Source organism: Crotalus tigris, unplaced genomic scaffold (genome assembly GCF_016545835.1).
Source record: "Crotalus tigris isolate CLP2741 ecotype Arizona unplaced genomic scaffold, ASM1654583v1 scf7180000017666.379230911805:20528666, whole genome shotgun sequence".
NCBI lineage: Eukaryota > Metazoa > Chordata > Lepidosauria > Squamata > Viperidae > Crotalus > Crotalus tigris.
This window is the reverse complement of record NW_024096552.1, coordinates 11107054-11127460: the sequence shown is the minus strand read 5'-3', so window position 1 is coordinate 11127460 and position 20407 is coordinate 11107054. Positions and strand designations below refer to the sequence as shown.

Genomic DNA, 20407 nt, shown 5'->3' with positions numbered 1-20407 from the left:
TACTTTATCAAATGCCTTACTGAAGTCCAAGTAAATTATGTCCACAGCATTCCTCTGATCCACTAATTTTGTCACTTGGTCAAAGAATGCAATAAGATTTGTCTGGCATGATCTATTTTTGACAAACCCATGTTGGCTTTTATTAATGACTTTGTTTGCCTCTAGGTGTTCGTTGATTCGTTGTTTGATTATCTTTTCCAGGATCTTCCCAGGTATTGAGGTCAGGCTGATAGGTCTGTAATTTCCTGGATCCATTTTTTTTCCTTTTTTGAAGATGGGAACTACATCAGCTCTTTTCCAGTCCTCTGGTAGTTCCCTTGTGTTCCAGGATCTTTGAAAAATATAGTTCAATGGTTCCGATATCACATCTGCCAGTTCCTTGAGAACTCTGGGTGTAATCCATCTGGTCCTGGCAATTTGAACTCATCTAGGCTGGACAGGTGCTCACTTACGATTTTCTTGCTTATCTTAACTTGTGTTTCTATTTTGTTTTTTATGGCACTATTTTTGATAGGTTGGTCTGTTTTTTCCCTTTGTGTAAAGACAGATGCAAAAAATGAGTTAAATAGTTCTGCTGTCTCACTGTTGCTTGTCACCTTCTTGCCACTTCCACCCACTAATGGACCAATCATTTCCTTCACTTTTTTCTTGTTTTTTACATGTTGAAAGAAGCTTTTTTTGTTATTTTTGACTTTGGTCGCAAGCCTTAGTTCATTTTGAGCCTTGGCTTTCTTCACTTCATCTTTGCAGGCTCGGGCTATTTGCTGATATTCTGACTTAGTTATGTTCCCCTCTTTCCACTTTCTATACTTGTCCTTTTTATCTTTCAATTTGTCAGAGAGTTCTTTATGCAGCCATGCTGGTTTCTTTTGAGAGCTGTTGTTTTTCCTCTTTGTTGGTATTGTGCTAGACTGTGCTTTTATTATCTCATTTTTCAAAATTTCCCATTTCTTGAGTTGTTTTCCCTGTGAGGATTCTTATCCATGGAATTTGTAGTTATTATTTTTTTATATGTTTCTTTTCCTGCCAGTCCATAATACAATAGGTCACTCATACATCTAAAACTTTATTTTAAGCCTTTATTCTGACTTTATTAAAGCAATTATGGAAAGATTCCATGAAATATGGACTATAGACTTGTGGCAAGCACGAACACTGAGATTATGCAGTTCTAGGTGAAAAGCTCAGACTCCATAAAAGTTGAGAAAAGCAATAGAGGGGGAAGACTGACTCATGGGAATATTCATTTATTAATTTCATACTTACTGGACTTTAAGCTATTGGACTGTTGTCTCTATGTATGCAGACAGACAGAAAAAGAAAGGAATGCAATGATGTATCTGAAAAACAATAGATTAGAAGATGTCAAAACCACAATTCTTGGACCATATACATTTAGAATGTTCCTTCAGAATCCATTAGAAATAGTTACACTGGAGTTGTACTGGAGTTCTTTATCCCATTTTCCTTTGGCCATTTTAATTTCAAGATTTATCAAATATTCATTTTAAACAGAGTCCACTAAGTACCTAAGACATGTTAATTGTATTTGTTAGGTTTTTGCTTGTTTTTATTTTGGTATAAAATAAAATCATCAGCAATATTCTCCTGATTTGATGCTCAGAAGAAATCCAGAAATCCAAAAGGATTTCTGGATTTTATATACTGATATTTGGAAAGTCCACAAGTTGAAAAGTGTTGAGCCTTCTTTGTTGAACACAAGATACAAAAGTAAATGAAGGCACCACTATAACCATTGCATTAAAGTCTTGGAATGATCCACTTCATTATATTGTATTTGTCAACGCTGCTAATATTGAATATTCTTGCTTTGACAAAATATGCAGAACTGTCTGGTATTTTTAGAGTTAATTCAGATGAGAATGGGAGAGGAGGGAAAAGCGCATGGAAGGGAACGGAAGCGAATCTTTGCCCTCTAGGTTAATTTTGGAAGATGTGAATCATGACCCCAAAATAGGGGAGGGGAAATGCCTGGAATGTTATGTGCAAAGGAAGGGAAATTCAGATCTTGGCATCCTCCATGCCGTGCTGACACTGTGTTACACAATAATAAAGGCTTTTTAGGTTAAACAATGCCTAAAAGTTCTTTGAAGTGTTTCATTAGTCAAAACCTTGACAGTATTGTTCCCATGGGAATTGGAGCTCAGGAAAGCAGCAGGGTTTTTTTTAAGAGTTTATCTTATCTCTCGAATATTAATTTTTTTTTAATATATTTTTTGAGAGGACTTTCATTATGCTCATTATTCCCTTATAAAACTAGTTCAGAAGAGACAAAAAATTGTTTTAGCAATATTAATTTTAGTTAAATACAAATATTAAAGATTATAAAGAATATAGAATTAAAGTAAATTGCATGATGATGCTCTCAAGTTCTGTATGTGTAATTTCTATTTTTATATCAGTAACTAATAATACTTCAGATAACCCCCATTTGTTACCAACCTTTCTCCACCTTCATGAATTATATTTTAATTTTTATTTTTTCAGTCTACTTCAAGTTATTGTATTCTTATTAATGCAAATTGTACTGGTTTGTCATTGAACAATGCAGCAATAGCTTAAGAGGAAAATGTTAAAAATAGAATAATTTTTCACTGAACCTAAATATAAATGAATGTGCTTTCACATAGCAAAGTGCATTTTGGGCTAGAACACAATATATATATATATATTATGTCTATTTTTTTATATTTCTGTGCTATATTGGAATACATACTAAGTTAACCTCATTGAACTTTTCTCCAGGAATTGATGCACTTACAATTGGCGAGTCATTATGCTGCTCCACCTGTGTAGTGTTAAGGTCAGTGTGTTTTTCTGATTATAAAACCATCCATGTCATTCCATTATAAATCATAACCATTCATAATGGAATGTGCCATAGCCCAGAATTGGTACACACTGTTTAAAGACCTGGTACACATGCTCAGTTCAGGCAGTTTAGATTTCTTGAAACAGGGTTGGGAATTTAGGATTACAATGAGCCTTTTCTCTTTTTTATCTTTTCTACTGGTATTCCCTTGAAGATCCCACTAACTTCACATTTTGCTCAGCCAGAACCGTATTTGTAGCTGCAGGAATCTTTTAACTAAAGAAGTTCTTTTGATAAAGGGAAAGTAATTTGTAGCCTGATTGATGAAAACAAATAAATATGCTTTCTAAATTGTATTGATTCTGTCACATATTTGCTTTACTCATTTATTCCTTGTTTGTGGGCAGAGTGTTTGTTCAGATTACTTTCAGTCTAGAATGATGGCCTGTTTTCACCTTCTGGGCTATATCCAATGAGAATCTTTCACTAATAAAAATATTATGAGATATCTGATTTTAGCCAATTTCTTCTCTTCTACCTCCTCTTCAAGTGCTCCATGCAACATTCTACATTATTGTGAACTGTGAATCAATTCTTGTGAACAAGTTTTGAAGAGCTGTTAAGAAGCAATAATTGAGTGTGTCACTTGTATGAGCAATATGTTTTCAATGTAACTGCATACATTACCTTGGGAATCTTATTTCTAACTATATTTTGAACTAAAAAACATTGTTCAAATGTTAACAAGAGTACTGTGATTGTCGTTTTATGAATTATAAAGTTTACAGTAGTGCATTATGTTCCAAGGAAGTCTATGCCCAATATATTTCTTATTTCTAATACTACTCCCTCTAAGTTAAGATTGAAACAGCTGCATATAGGTGGAAGATCATGTGAATCAGAATAAGAATATATTTGTGAACAGGAATACATCTTTCAGTATGGCATATACATATATTTAAACTTAGATCTATTAAGGTCTTAAAGTTTGCTCACGTTTTCATTATTCTTCCTTTAAAAAACAACCAGCAATAGATGTGTAAATTATTCAACCTCTGAGTAGCTTCAATCCTGCAACTGCCACCTGTCAATTACATGTATATGAATTTTGTCTGTATATTCGCCCACCTGGGTTGATTCCTATTGCTATGTACACATTTTAGCAGCATCATATTTCCAAATTATTATGTTTGTTCAAACTAAGACAGTATAGTGGTGTTTTATGATGCTATTTTTATCTCTGAATTAAATAAAGTGTTCTTTGATTTTTTTTTACTTGCTGAGTTTTTATTTGCTGCTGATTTATCAAAATAGTTTCATTTTCTGGAGGGTAGAATGGTTTTCAAGATTTGCATTCTTGTTTTAACAATTGAGCAGTTGATCATGCCTTTTAAAATAATTGATATTTGTGTCTATGGCAAATGAGCTTTTTTCAGTCAGTTAATTAAAAGTATGGCAAAAACATACACAAGAAATATTTGAACCTTGTTCATTGAACAAAATATTGATGTAATTGTTGACAAGTTACAGTACTGTGCAATCATTTTATAATATTTTCATGCATATTTTCCCTCATTTTGCACACTTGTAAACACAAATCTTTGTTTAATCTTTTAAATGCTTGTGGAAATAAAGTATTTTCATTTATCATGTGTTGCCTTTACAGTTCAAGAAATTAGAAAGGGTCCCTCCTGAGACCTTTGCCGAACATCCATTCCTTCTGTGTAATCAGCTGCCACTTGCCTGACCATTGTCTAGTCTGTGGCTTTTCCTTTGGTCTCTCAAGGTCATTCACACATACTGTAACACCCATGTTCCCCTTACTTTATATGGGTAAGATCTTAAGCAGGCCCTCTCTCAATGAAAAAAATACTGCAGACAAGTCTTCAATTTTTGAAAAAAAAACAACAATTGTTTAAACAGAAGTTTCAGCAGTACATTTTCAATCAATATTATAATGAATTTAAAACTAACCTTTTTGTATTTTATTTATAAAAAGTTTTGTTGTTATTAATTCAACTTAGATGCCATCTAACTCCCAAGTTGGTCTGTTCACAGTATAAAAACAAAGCAAATCTACAATAAAAAATATAAAACAATAAGCAAAATAGTAAGTGATAACAAACTATAAGCTCTACCCCAGAGAACATTAATGTACAATTAATCCATTATAATGATAACTCCATCTAAAATCATTGAAACTTTTGGGTAGAACAGAGTTCCTGTATAATCTGCTCTGGTGGAAAAAAGAGTTAGGTTCAATAAGAATCATATCTCTTTGCAACTATGAGTTACCCTGTGGTCAAATTCATATTTTGTCTGAACATAATGTATTGGAAGTGGATAAGAGATAGCTTTCAATAAAAATGCATTTCTTTCCTGTCCATAAAAATAAGAAAGTTGTTTAACTACCTGGCTGGTTGTCTTTAAGATGTCAACTTTTCTTACACATACCATTTTCCAACAATCAATTCCCTTCTAATTACAAAAGTTATTTTTCGCCCCCACTTTTTTATTCAAATAGAACATCAAATTAAGTGATTAATATTATACATTTGTAATATAAAAATGAAGACATGTTTGAATGAGATACTTTGTAAAGCACATTGGGATACCTCTCAAAGCATTAAAGGAGATGTGACACAGTTACTTTGAAAGTTTTCTCCTATTATCTGCATATATTCTGGTCCCCATGACATTTCCCCCAAGTTTACCAGCAAAGTTCAGTAGCTCCTAAGAGTTGCATTGTTTTTAATTCCAGCTTCATTAAGCAATGACATTTTATTTCTGTGTAATGCAAAAGCCCAGAGGTGGAAGGGGAAATGGGATTATCTTCAGTAAAAAGCAGAGTTGCTGATCATAGGTAAAATATAAAACACTTCTTTCAAATCATTTTACATCAAGCATGCAACACATCAGATTTGATTTAGAAAAGGTAGTCTGTTTTAATCCCTACACAATTTCTTTGTTGTGTATCTTTTTAGAAGCATTGTGTAGGGCTAATATACACCCTTCAGACATCTGGGGAAAACCTTACTACCATAGCTTATGCTACTTAGTACCTAAAGGAATACTATGATCCTTTAATATACTTTGTGAAGCATCTCTTTCAAAGACTTTGCACTGTGGGAACAGAAAAAACTCCATTTGGAATATACTGTATAAATAACAAAGAGTGCCAGGCACTTTCAAGATTTCCACTTTATTAATTTAAATGTCATATTGCCATGTCCTGAATTGCTCTTCCTCAGCAAATTAATCAGAAACGAAAACTTTAAAAATATCTCTCTTCAGCTCCAAGCCACAGAAGACACTTCATTATAAACAAAACCTCTCTATTAATAACACCTGTGCTATAAAAGTCAGGACGAGAATCTTTCTGTTTAAAAAGCCAATGAAATAGTGTAACTTCTTATCATAAATTAGGAAATCTCACACCACTCTTTTAAAGCCTAAAGAAAAGCATCTCTTTGATAAATGGAATATAACTATTGAAAAGGGGACTTTTTAATTGAATGTTACATCAATATATCCAAATACAGAATAATGTTATAATAAAAAATGTTTTAGGATTGTTATGCTACACAAGACTTTCTCATTCTTCTTCTTTGAAAACAATCAGTTAACTTGAGTAATTGCTACTGTAGAATATGCTCAGTAAGATGCAGATGATACATTGAAGGAGAAAAGAATTTCTTTCACTTTCAGTTCTATTAAATCTTTTTGCATGCTGCCTCATTCTAATACTATGGTCTCTTTGCATTGATGCATTTTTGGTGCTTTTCTCTAAGAATGCTTATATTTTTGATTCATAGGGCTTTCACTTTTCTTCAATCTCATTTTCGGGGAATAGAAGCTATGTAATGTTTGTCTTCTTTTGGGTATATTCTTATCACTTTGCTTCTACTTACAGTTGCAGTTCAGTGTTATGATGAAACATTTCTGTAAGTCCTCCAGAGTCCTGTGGACTATATTCATGTAACTATGTATAGAAATGTAAACTAAAAATAAATTGAACAATCAAATGCCAAAAGCAAATCCAGTGGACAGACTCAGTTGATTGAAAAATGTAAATCAGGGTTATGAGGAAAACATATTTCCTAAATATAGTTGAAGTAGACCATTAATAATTTTCATCCACAAAATGATGACCTTCAAGAGTTTGAAAAGACTGCATTGTTGTTTGCTATTCATGCACGGCTAAGCAATGTGGCAATCATCCAATATTTTTCCCTTCAGCTGCCATATGCTATAGTTAGTTGATTTATAGGCCACCTCACTCACTGTACTAACTTTAGGAAGTGCACAGAATAGCATAGTTGTCAGCTATAAACAGTGATTAAGGAGAAATGAAACCCAAAATATAACAAATGCATATGCATACAAATACACACAAATCATGTTGAAGCAACTGTACAACAACTATGCAACATTTGACAGATACACCAAAGTAAAAAGCAGGCTTACACATTACATCAGGACCTACTAAGAAGAGCAGATCTTCATGTCTTCTAAAAGGTAACAAAGTCAGGACTATAGAGAATTCAGGCATAATGCCATTCAGATGCTATTCTGTGATTCAGGGAAATCACAGAAGTCTCTCCATACTTTTGAAATGATTAATATTATAGCGATCTCTTCAAAAATAAAATGTCATACTCTAGTCTCTACTCTATTATTTATTCATTGTTTTTCTACATCCTTTTCATTACAATCTTTGAAAGATTTGTTTTTCCAATTTTCATTTTTCACTAAAAGCAAGAAAAAATATTTAGCTTTAGCTCAGATAATTATAATTGTGCATGTGTCACTATGTGTGAAATCTATAAAGATAGTTCTTGACATGATCATTTGTTTAGTGACCATTAAAGTAATGACTTGTGACCAGTTCTTGGACTTAGTGACCATTGTAACACTCATGTGATGATGTATTTGCGATCTGGGTGCTCGGCAATTGGCATATATTTAAGATGGTCATAGCATCCTAGATTCACGTGATTTTCATTTACAACCTTTCCAGACAGCTTCTGACAATTAAAATCGATGGGGAAGCTGGATTCACTTAATGAATAATGTGATGTGCTTAATGACCATGGCAAAATAGTTGTAAAATCAGGCATGATCATGTGACAACTCATTTAACAATCATATTGCTTAACAATAAAAATTCTCTTTCTATCTGTGATTGTAAGTTGAGGAGTATTTGTAACGCATATTATGTTTTAGGGTGGTTTTTTTTTTTTTTTTTTTTTTAAGATTTCAGAATCTGATACCCTGATCCCATTTTTCTCCTGAAATTTTAATGAAGTGGAGCTGCATCTAGTTGAACATATTCAAAGTTTATTCTGTATTTGGAAATTACAAACAATTGGTATAATCATATACAATATATTTTCTGCTATATAATTTTCCTGTAGAATAAAGAATAAATTACAACATTAAATCCTTTCTTTGGACTTAATTTTATTAAGAAATGGGATGGTGGTAGGATAGTAACTGCTAAGGAAAGTTAAGAGGGTAGTCTTCTTAACTTAACAGAAGATACCTTCCTTCTTAACAATTTCTTCCAGCTTTTTTTCCTTTTGAATAAAGAGACTTTATGTTGGTCTCTATTGTTTTTCAGTATGTGATACTAGATTAAACCTGATTTAATGCAGATTCTATTTCGACTTGGATCCGAGAGTACAGTACAGGTAGTTCTTGATGTACGATCAATTATTTAACAATATTTCAAAGATACAATGGCCTTGGAAAAAGTGACTTACAATCTTAGACTTATGATCACTGCACCACCTCCATGATCATATGATCACAGTTTGGGCACTTGGCAACTGACTCATATTTACAGCCAATTGTAACATCTAGGGGGTCACATGATTGCAATTTGCGACCTTTGGGGAAACTGGATTTTCTTAATAACTGTGGTGATTTGCTTAATGTTTAACAACCATTGTAAAAATTGTCATAAAATCAAGCCCAATTTGACTTATGACCACAGTGATTTACAGTGTAAAGTCTAGTTCCCATTCTGTTCATAAATTGAGAACTATCTGTATTATTGTTTTAACCATTTAGTTGTGTCCGACTCTTGTGACTTTATAGGCAAGTACTCTCCATGCTACCCTGGCAAACACAGCTTCTTTCAATTGTTGGATGTTCAACTTTGTATCAGATTTGATATTACCAAGCCAGCATGTTCTTTGCTCGCCCCCTCTTCTTGTTCCATTAACCATTCTTAGCATCATTGTCTTCTGTAATGAATTTGTACGCATGACATGGCCAAAGTAAATCAGACATAGTCTTATGATTTTAGCTTCTAGCGATATGCCTAGTTTAATATGATTTAACTCCTCTCTGTTAGTTAGTCTAGCTGCCTGTGATAAAGACAATAATTTACTCCAGCACCATAGTTCAAAGGCATCCATTCTTCTACGATCAGCAATTATTAGTGTCCAACTCTCATACCCAACATCATTATAGGAAAGATTATTTTCCTAAATAGTCTGCTTTTTTGTATTTATATCAATATTTCTGCTTTTCATGTTAACCATTGCAGTGTAGGCTAGGGTTATCCTGAGTTCGATTTCAGAAGTAGAACTGCCATTGTGAACAATTTTGGATCCATGCAAGATAAATTCTCAAACTAATTTTATTTCCTCCTTGTTGATTTTAAACAGCTCATGTCCATCTGCAACTTTGTAATTATTTTCCTGATGTTAAGACTCAATCCTACTTTTTCACTTTCATCCTTGATTTTCCAGATAGTTTTTTACCAGGTCTTTCCAGAGTTGTGTCATCTGCATACGTCACATTATTTATGGTTCCTCCCAAATCTTCACTCCAACTGCCATCAGGTAGTTCCAGATCTAATTTCCACATGATCACTTCAGCATTCATATTGAATAAAAAGGCAATAAAATACATTCTATATAACTCCCTTACTGATTCTGACCCAATCTGTGTCACCATTAGGTGTTCTCACTCTTGCCTCCTAATCAGTGTACAGTGATTGTTCCTTCTACAGACCTATTCGAAAAAAATCATATCCTCCCCATAATAATTTCAAAAAGTATTTATCTCCAGTGGCTGCTTAAGGACGAATAGGCAGTGATCATGGCACAGGTGGCTAGATTCTGTGCAGCAGCATCGGGGATTCACCAGAAACATAAATAAATATCTTAAATCTTTTTAATAATTGTTTATAATTAATTTTATTACATGTTTTTTATTTAGCATTAGACTATACTCAATGTATTTTTATTGTCAGGTCATTATTCAGTTTTTCTGAAGGTAGCTAGATTTTGTTATACTATCTGTAAAACTAGGCAGACCTTGGTCACCCACTGATTACATCATTAATTTGTAATATATTGCTATGTCTTCTTGTGTTTGGTTCTGTTTAATTTTGTTTTATTTGGATGTTTAATTTATGTGTTGGCCTATGGCTATAATAATAAAGACAAGGACAAGATAAGGACTTGATAATAAGCCTCCCTTGAGTCCAGTTTTGAAAAGATCTTTCCTTTTGCCAAATATGCCAGGATGTTCTTCATCAAAGGGAGTGGGTAGAGGCTACTCTCATTTACTGTGTTGAGAGATCTATAATCCACACATAGATGAAGCGACCCATCTTTCTTTTCACGAAATAGCACAGGGGCTGCTGTTTTTGGTTTTGCTGGTTGGATAAACCCCCTTGCCAAATTCTTTTCTATAATTTTTTGTAATTCCTCCAACTCCCAAGGGGTTATGGAATACAGTTTTGGTTTGGGTAGTTTTGCCCCTGGTAAAATTTCAATAGTACAGTCTGTGGGCCAGTGGTGGGGGTAATTCATCAGACCTTTCTTCGCTGAACACTTCAGCTAAATCCTGATATGCCTTCAATTACCCCCTCACTCACTGCTGCTGCGCTTTCCATGTCTTCCTCTCCCTTTCACTTGGTTTTCTCCCTTTGCGTCTAGTTTCTCTTTCGGGAACCTTAACTCTCCAGTCCTCCAATCTACTCTTGGGTTCCAGTTTGTTAGCCACACCATGCCTAGTATAAGCAGGTACTCCATTCCAGGGGTCACCACGAATGTTAGTGTCTCTACGTACTCCCCTATAGTAAGCTGGACAGGCTGCGTGGCGAGGGTGGTTGGGATTCCCCCTGCGATGGACCCATCTAACTGGCTGAATGAAATCGGCTTCTTCAGCCTCCTCACCGGAATTCCTATGTTCCCCACCAGGGTTGGACTTATGAGGCAGTAAATGCAGCCAGAGTCTATCAGGGCTCTTAATGCAACTGTTTCCGGCATCCCTGGACTAACCAGTTCTACGGTTCTGGTGAGGAGTGCGATGGGTTCACTTACCAGGGGTTCATCCTTCGAGCTTTTCATGGCCATTTTCTTCGGTTTCTGTAGGGTTTTCTCGGGCTCCCCCCTGCAACTCAGTCAGGTTTCCACTCTGGGGTCTTTGAGTGACACTCGGCGTTGCGGTGTCCTTTCTTCCCACATTTGAAGCAGCCTGATGGTCTCTGAGTGATGGGGATTTGTTTCAGTGGCTCCATGATTCCCTCTGCCGGAGATCGTCCTCAGGATCTTTCCAAGTATTGTTGTCTTCGGGCCTGATCAATCTCAGCTTCTTCGACTAGGATGTACCAGTCATGGAGCCGATCAGGATCCCCCCAGGGAATGCAGGCATAATACAGCTCATCATTCAGTCCATCTTTAAAGTGACCCACAAGGACTTCTTCCAGCTAGTTGAGTCTGCTGGCTAGGGTTTGGAACTCCTCCGTGTATTCTGTTATAGGGCAACATCCCTGCCTCATCGTTTTTATGCTTTCTCTGGGCTTCTGATCAGCCAAAGGGTCTTTGAATCTCCTCAGAGCTGCCATAAAGTGTGCCATAAAGTGTAGTTCCAGAGCATCTTTATCATGCAGGTTCACCATCCACTCGGCTGCCACCCTCTCTAGTGCCATGGTCACAATCCTCACCCGTCCATGGTCGCTGGGAATGTCTCGGCCACATTCTTCCTTGTAGGTCAAGACATGAGCTAGGAAGAAGCTCAATTTTTGTGGTTCTTCACCCCCAGTTGTGGGAATTTCTGGCTGGCTCACTGACCTCTTCTTGCCTGGGTTGGTGTCTGTCACCATCAACTGGTGCTATTTGGTCGGGGTGGTGGCTGTTGCTGTTATGGCCGCAGTCTCTGAAGCACCGGTAGAAGGATCTGGGTTCCCGACCTCGATTTCTGTACAGCTTTCTCCTTTGGCTGGTCTTGGATTGGCAGTACCTCGACATGGGTCAGCCTTCTCTTCTTGGAAGGAATCAAAGGCAACTCTCAGCATGTCGATTGCTTGCTCCAGGAAATGGCTGGAATGGGCTGGTCTCTCATCCTTGCTGAGATGGAGCAACCTCTCCATTTCTCATTTCCAACCTGGTTCGTGACTGCCCTGTTTGAGGGTCATCTTTCTCATTTTCCGATCCCAGTCTTCCTTCTTTCCAATGCCCATCGACCACCTCGGTTTGTCTTGGTGCTTGGTGGCTACGGCTTCATCTGAGGAGCTGGAGGAATGCAGGTTGTATCCACTTGGGACAACCTGGAGGGAGACTTCCGCCCCATGGTGCCTTCTTCCTTCTCCATGCCTAAATCTGACATAATTTGCATGGTAAGGGTCTTCTTTTCGGGCTGACCGATTATTGCATATCCTGCCTAATGTAAGGACCCACTTCAAAACCTCTTCTCAAGAAAGCAGAACTCTTGGAATGACTTCATCCCAAAAGGAACTTTTATTAGAAGTTGACAGCAGGCATAGAAGGCAGAATCCAAGAGGTTCCCATGTGAATCAATAAGTTAAAAGAGCAAAAAGCAAACCCCACCCCAATAGTCCATCCAATCAGTTCAAATGGGCCAATCCCCAGGTGATGAATCCACTGTGGGAACGAGGCTGATAAGGCGCTGTTCCCAAGGCTGTAAAGCTGTTGTTAGGTCTTTGCACCTAGTCTTCCACAGCGAGAGATAAGCCAGATGGCCGGAGGTACATTCCTTTCCCAACCCAGGCTGGCATCAAAGGGAAACAGTTCAAAGAGCAAACAGATAGAGGAAGTGGAGAGGATACATTGTAGTGGCAGAAGTGAAAAAAAAAATACATTATAGTTCCCATAGCTTGCCTCCCCCCCCCCCGGAGTATGGCAGAACCTGCAGGAAAGAATAAAAAAGGACCTAACAGAGGAAAAGGCCCCTTCCCAATATGTGGGTTCTCATACCTCTACTAAGTGGATTGATTCAGACACTTGTGAAATCTGAAAGACTTACTCTTTCAGAAATTGCTGTGGCTGAAAAATGCATCTATTCATTGAATCTCTGTACATTTACATTTGATTTCTTTGGATTTTATTTCAATGTTTTATTTCAGTGTTTCAATGTTTATTTCAGTGTTTTATTTTAGTGTTAGAGACAGTATTCATATATTTTATGCATGGCGACATTGGTTGACATTGTTATATCAGTTTGACATTGTTATATCTCCTGGTAGCTTTGCTTTATTAAAGTATGATTTATATACTATTTGCTAAATGTGGATTAAAAATTTTGTGCTAGCCAGTGAACATTTTTGCACTTTCATTCTCTTAACTCCATATATTTTAATCTTTATTTCTATAATAAGCCTGATAATGGAAATTTTTTTTGAATTACACAGTTATTACAGGTAATCCTCAATTTATGATCATAATTGAGCCCAGAATTATGATCATAAATTTGTGGTGGCCATAAATTGAGGAATCATGTGATCAAACCTGATTTTTTTGCATTTTTGTGGCGTTGTTAAGTGAATGCCATGGTCATTAAGAGCACAGCATGGTCTTTAAATGAATCTATTTTACCCATTGAATGTTTTTTTCCAGAAACCATAGGTAAACACTGGAATCTGAAACATCAAAAATTTTAGTCACATGACTGGGAATACTGCAAACAGTCATAAGTCAGTGACCAAACACCCAAAATGTAATGTGCGATCACAGGAGTGTGCCTGTGGCTGTTGTAACCTTGAAACCATCCAACTCCTTGCAGAAGCAGGAAATCCTATACCATTCTGGATAAATGGCATCCAATCTCTTCTTTAAAACTCCAGTGATGGAGCACTCACAACTTCTGAAGGCAAGCTGTTCTGATGTTTTTTTTTTTGTTCTCATTGTCAGAAAATTTCTCTTTGATTCTGGGTTGCTTCTCTCCTTGATGAGTTTCCATCCATTGCTTCTTGTTCTGCCTTCTGGCGGTTTAGTAAATAGATTGATCCCCTCTTCTTTGTGGCAGCCCCTCAAGTATTTGAATACTGCTATCATGTCACCCCCGGTCTTTCTTTTCATTAGACTAGACATACCCAATTCCTGCAACTGTTCTCTGTATGTGTTAGCTGCCAGCTCCCTCATCATCTTTGTTGCTTTTCTCTGCATTCTTTCCAGAGTTTCAACATCTTTTTTATATTGTGGAGACCAAACTGGGATGCAATATTCCAAGTGTGGCTGTACTTTGTAAAGCAGTACACTTCATGTAATCTTGATTCTATCTCTCTTTTAATGCAGCCTAGGATTACAGTGGCTTTTTTGATGGCTGCAGCACAAGCTAGCTCATATTAAAATGATTGTCCACTAGGACTCCAGATCCTTCTCGCAGTCACTGCTATTGAATTAGGTTCTACCAATTCTATATCTATACATTTGGTTTTTCTTGCCTAATTATAAAACCTTACTTTTTTCACCATTGAATTTCATTTTGATAGGCAGGGGCCAGTGTTTAAGTCTGTCGGGATCCTTCTGTATCTTGAGCTTATCTTCTGGAGCGTTGGCTATTTGTGCGAGCTTAGTCCCATCTGCAGTTTTGATGAATTCCTCTTCTATTACCTCATCTAAATTGTTTATGAAGATAGTGAAGAGTACTGGATCTAAGATAGAACCCATTGCTTACTTCCCTCCATGTAGATGTAGTTCCATTAAAGACTACACATTGAGCGGTTGGTCAGCCAGTTAGGAATCCATCTAGTGGTAATGCTGTCTATCCCACATTTTCCTAACTTAGTAAGAAGTAGGTTATACTCAGCCCACAATATTTCACTAGTGCACTGATTTAGTCACTTTGTCAAAGGATACATTAAGATGTGTTTTGGCATGATCTGTTTTTGACAAACACATGTTGGCTTCAGATTATAACTTAGCTTGCTTCTAGTTCACAGATATGTTGCTTCATTATCTTTTCTAGGATCTTGGCAGGCAGGGTGGATTTGATTTAAATCAAGTTGATTTAAATCATGATTTAAATCATAATTTTTAAAGAGCAACTGTCATCTCTGTCCCGCAGCGGCTCCTCCTTTGAGCCGCTGACTCACCGACAGTCCCATTCACTTTAATGGGAGGGCTGGTGATGTGGCAGTGACACAATAAGGTGAGGGACGTGGCAGACATCAGGTAAGTGGATGCCAGCTAACAGGCGCTGCCATGATGGATCTGAAATGACAGGTGCTATTTAAATGTAAGGACTCATTCTTACTGATAGTTAGAATCTTTAATATTATTATTTGCAAACAAAATGAAAGTTTCCTATTTAGAGTAATAAGCTCAGATTAATAAAACAGCGATATCAGAGCCAATTTTAGGTGAATAGGTTAATCACACATAGTTGGAGAACTACTCAAATTCTTTTATTTAATTAAAACAATAACATTATATTACATATTCTTGTATTTGCTTAAACATCAGTGTTTAGTAACTGAAGTGCATAAACAAAATATTTTTGAGAACAAAATAAGAACTTAAACTGAATAGATCAGCTGGGTCCACATAAAAAGCCTTCAAATACGGTCTTTTGCAGGCTCACTCATTTTCATCTTTGTTTTCTTGTTTTGTTCATGATCTGAAAAAGAAAAACAAACTTTCCTGCTTTATCAGGCCCCAGACGATTTCTCAATTTAGAGTGAACAAGTCCAAAGAAAGATAATATTCTTTCAACGCCAGCAGAAGAGGCCACTGCTGTTAAAAATGAAATCATTACTTCAACACTTTCTGAATCCGAGTGCTCAAGTAATCTCCACCAGTTCACTGGTGAAACTTTTTTAAAAACCTCTATCAGCAAGCATATATTTCTTGAATGGTTCCCCCTTAGCTCTGAAGCTCATTATAGTTGGGCACTAACAATGGATTATTGCTGGATACCCATGTCAGGGCTAACTCCTCTTTTTCAGCATTTAAGGTTTGACCCTGGTACTGGATATTGACAATGTTTGCAAGAAAATGAGCTGGAGACAGTGCTTGTCCCATTCACTTTTTAAAATCTTGTAATTTTTGCTTGGCAGTGTTTAGTTCTGTTTTTAAGTGCTCACTCAATTCCTTCCAAATTTCAACACCATCAGCAATAAAACAACTATTTTTCTGGATTTTGTTTAAAGCTTCAGAAACGGGCTTCAGGTGCTCAGCATATGTTCAACATTTCTCTTAATCCCAACGTTGAGGATTTTGGCTGTGATAATGCCATCTATTTTTTCTCGATTTTGCTTACAAATGGTCATCAGAATAGGCCAATTTTTTATATATTGTTCAAAACAGTCCACTACAGAGTTCCATCTAACATCTTGTGAGAGCGTTAGCTTGGTTGCACCCATTATTTTCAGAGCTGATGCTGCAAAATGATTGTTATGGAAGTATTTAGCAATTTCAACAATATTACTCTTTATTTCTGTGACACAGAAATCTTTGGCTAGCAGGTGCATCAAATGAGCGCTATAACCATATGTTATTGATTATGTTATTGGATGTTTCTTCATGTTATTCTAAATTTCTTCTCATTTTGGACACATTTGCAGCATAGTCTGTGACCAAACTGTGTACTTGACATTTGAATTTTTTTACGCATGTTATGATAACTTTTGTTGCTACTTCTTCTAAGTATGCTGCTGTGTGTGCATTTCCTGAAGTATCAATTATTTCTGCAAGGAATACATTCCATTCTTCTGTTATACAAGCATATACAATAGGATCATTGTGGACATTACTCCACCCATCAAGACTTAGGTTAACAATTTTACCTTCTAGATTTGTTGCACATTGCATAATTTCTTCATCATATACTTTATCCAGCAGTTTCCCTGCAACATCTATTCTCCAGCACAGGAGATGAAGAATCCACCAATGGGTTAGCTCCGTCTTCCTGCTCATTAGACCATGTCAGCCAAACTTGCCACGCCTGTCCTGGGCTAGGACACATCCAGTCTTGATTTGATCTTCAGCTCAAACAGACGTGGCAATCTTGGCTCCCAGCAAGCAGGTAATATTGAACTTACTTTGCTGGATTCTCCCTTGCTCCAGGATCATTTCAGCAGTGCTGGGATCAGTGCTGCTCAAAGTGACTACTGGAAGATAGGCTTCTCCAGGGATCCTAGGAAGAGCAAAGGCTTCCGTTCTTCCCTTTGTTGAGCCTCTCATCTCATGTAGCACTGGGATCAGCGCTATAGCTTGGGCCCTCCCCCCACCTTCCCACTCTCTTACAAGGCCACGGAGGCCACATTGGGCCTCACTTTTAAATTGTATTCAAGGGTTCCTACTTGGGATTGCGTAGACCTCAGATGGCTCTCTTTCCCTCCAGAACCTCACCGCGCTGCCGCTTGGGATCGTGGAGGCCTTGGAAGTCTCCCTTTCCCTCCGGTTTCTCACAGCATTGCTGCTGGGGATTGCGGAGGCCCCAGACGGCCCCTCCTTTTCCTTTTAATTTCTCTGCATCGTTGTTTGGGATCGCGGAGACCCCAATGCTTCCTTTCTCTTCAGGTTCTCTCTTTCCTGCCAGATCATGTGGCTGCCATTTTGGCAGCCCTGGATGATTGCGTAGGCCTCAATCGGCCCTCCGATCGGCTCCGCTTCAGGGACTAGCCTCCCGTTTCACCGCAGGCACTTGTCTGCTGATCCCAGCTTCGTCCCTTTTGCGTCCGGCTGTGCAGACTCCTTTGTTGTCGGATGGATGCAGCCGCCATTGTAATGGGCCACCATTACCCCTTGAGGTCCATCTGGGCCAGTGTTAGGGATCTGGGAGCCCACACGTCTAACCATAGTCAGTGGCTTTCTCTCTCTTCAAGACTGGGTGTGTCCTAGCCCAGGACAGGCGTGGCAAGTTTGGCTGACATGGTCTAATGAGCAGGAAGACAGAGCTAACCCATTGGTGGATTCTCCATCTCCGTGCTGAGAAAAGGCGTTCAGGTAAGACAACACCCCATCTACTTGGTGGACTGTATCCTAGTCTCAGTGGCTGAATCATATTAACAAAGTGTGGGTTTTCAAGCACATGGAAATAAGAGTTTGTTGCATAAACAAACCAAGCAATTTTTTCATCAATTAACTTTTTAAAAAATATTTTATTGATTTTTAAGAATTACAATCTTTAGTGCTTAGTAAACAACATGTCTGGGTTCACATATTTGACATAAACCTCTTCAATATAAATCTGTTCAGTACTACACAATCCAGTATTTTTTCCCTGATCCTCCTTTCTTCCCCATATTTTTTCCATTTCCCCTCATTACACAGTTACAATTCTTGGTACTATTGATGTATACAAAGTTAGATATAAACATCTTCATGATATTTTACTAATATTATACAAATAACAATAATATCAATTCATAAAACAATATCCCATTTTTATGCTCTTGTTAAAGTTTGATTTCCCATCAATATTTGAAGTATCTGCCGGTTATGATTTTCTCAATATTAATTACATTTATATGGTTAAAAGTTTTATTCATACCAATCCTCTTATTTTTATATTTCCCCATATCAAAAAAAAAGAAAAAATATGCTATTTTAATTCCAAATCATATCAAGGGTCATCCGTTCTTTTGATCATATTCAAACAAGTATTTAAACATATAATGCCCCATCTAATAGGTCAAATCTTCTGTTTTTTAATTCTAACTCCTTCTTTCTTTCTTTGCCAAGTAGCTTTCCAAGCCAAAGCAATTAAATTGCCCAGGAATTTTCTTTCTATTTTTGTGAAAGTTGCTTGGCATAAGGAAGACAATTTAGATAGGGTATTTGGGGGGGGGGAATTCCACCCATTTATATTCCTTAAGCAACTCCTGCTTTCCTTCTCCCTCAATTTTTCTTTTCATTTTTTGTCCTCTAAATTGTGACATTTCCCCTGACAGCTCTATGTTCTGTTTTTTAAATCTCCTTCCTCGTCATCAGGTATATTTTGCATACCTAAGGGGTAAAGGGTCTTTTGCATTTTCATTGTTATGGATAAGTCTTGCAGTATTTTATTTGTATATGGTAGTTTATATTTCCCTTCTTTTATCTCTTCAGTCTCTAGTTCCATTTCCTATGCTTCTTCCATTGGTGGGATTCAACCAGTTTGGCAGAACCAGTAGCTAATTTTTTGTTGCCCAGGCCCACAATGGACTTCCAGAAGCGGCATCCACGCAGAGAACCAGTTGATCACATTTTTTTTTATTGAAAAGTTATACAAAAAAATTACAAAATATACCCCAGGGTAATAAATATAATAATCATAATCTAACTAACATTAACTAACTTTATAGATAAACAAATATAATGCGCTTTAACTCTCTTTTAACACAAAGCAATTTAAGAATAAACTTAAGCATATGAACAAATTAAAATCCTAATATCTAAACAATACAATATCATAAAATTTCCACTATACTAAACTATTAATGATAATAATAACAGTAATGATACTCTAAAATTTATTCATAAAATAAATCTGAACTTTTTAGTCCCATATTTATTCTGAATATAATTTATCCATTTTCTCCAAACTGAAATGTATCTTTCTTGTGAATAATCCTTCAAATAAGCAGAAATCTTAGCCATTTCTGCTAAGTTTGACACTTTAAGCGTCCTTCTATAGTAGGCAAACAATCCTTCTTCCAATATTGCCCTACCAGCAGCCTTGCTGCTGTTATTAAATTCAACATCAAATTAATTTCTTTAGCATCAACATCTACTATAATACCCAACAAAAATAGTTGAGGAGTAAACTTTATCTTTCTTTTAAAAATATTCTGAATGTTCCATCAAATTTTAATCCAGAAAGCTTTTATATTTCTACAGGTCCACCAAATATGAAAATAAGTTGCATCCAAACTACCACATCTCCAACATTTGGGCTGCAAGTTAGGATACATACGAGACAACTTTTGGGGATCCAGATGCCACCTATAAAACATTTTATAAAATTTTTCTCTCAAACTTTGAGCTTGAGTAAATTTTACATTTCTAACCCAAATTATCTCCCATGTGTCCAATAAAACCGGCTCTTTAATATTTTGTGCCCATTTTACCATACAATCTTTAACTAATTCCATTTCAGAATCCAATTCTATTAAGATATTATAAATTCTCTTTATATGGGCTCGAGTTTGATCTTTAATCTGTTTTATCAAATTCACATCCTCTAAAGTAATACCAATCTTTTGATCTAAACTCCACCTAACTAACAATTGATTATATTGAAACCAAGAGTGTACAATATTTTCTTGCTTCAACTCGGCTAGAGATTTTAGTTGCCAGTCTTTCCCTTTCAAACTAAGTAATTCCTTAT

The 20407-nt window shown here is 36.6% G+C and overlaps 1 protein-coding gene across 10 annotated transcripts in view; it reads left to right on the top strand.

The window, feature by feature from the left end:
- Nucleotides 1–20407, top strand: part of HECW1 (HECT, C2 and WW domain containing E3 ubiquitin protein ligase 1) — a 357453-nt gene that overhangs the window by 86285 nt on the left and 250761 nt on the right. The window contains exon 3 of one of the 10 annotated variants that reach the window (XM_039336695.1): nucleotides 2767–2824. The exons of the other annotated variants lie outside the window; for them this stretch is intronic. Within the exon in view, the coding sequence (XP_039192629.1) occupies nucleotides 2798–2824 (27 nt within the window). The 5' untranslated portion in view covers nucleotides 2767–2797. The remainder of the gene's footprint in view (nucleotides 1–2766; nucleotides 2825–20407) is intronic. 10 annotated transcript variants of the gene reach the window in all.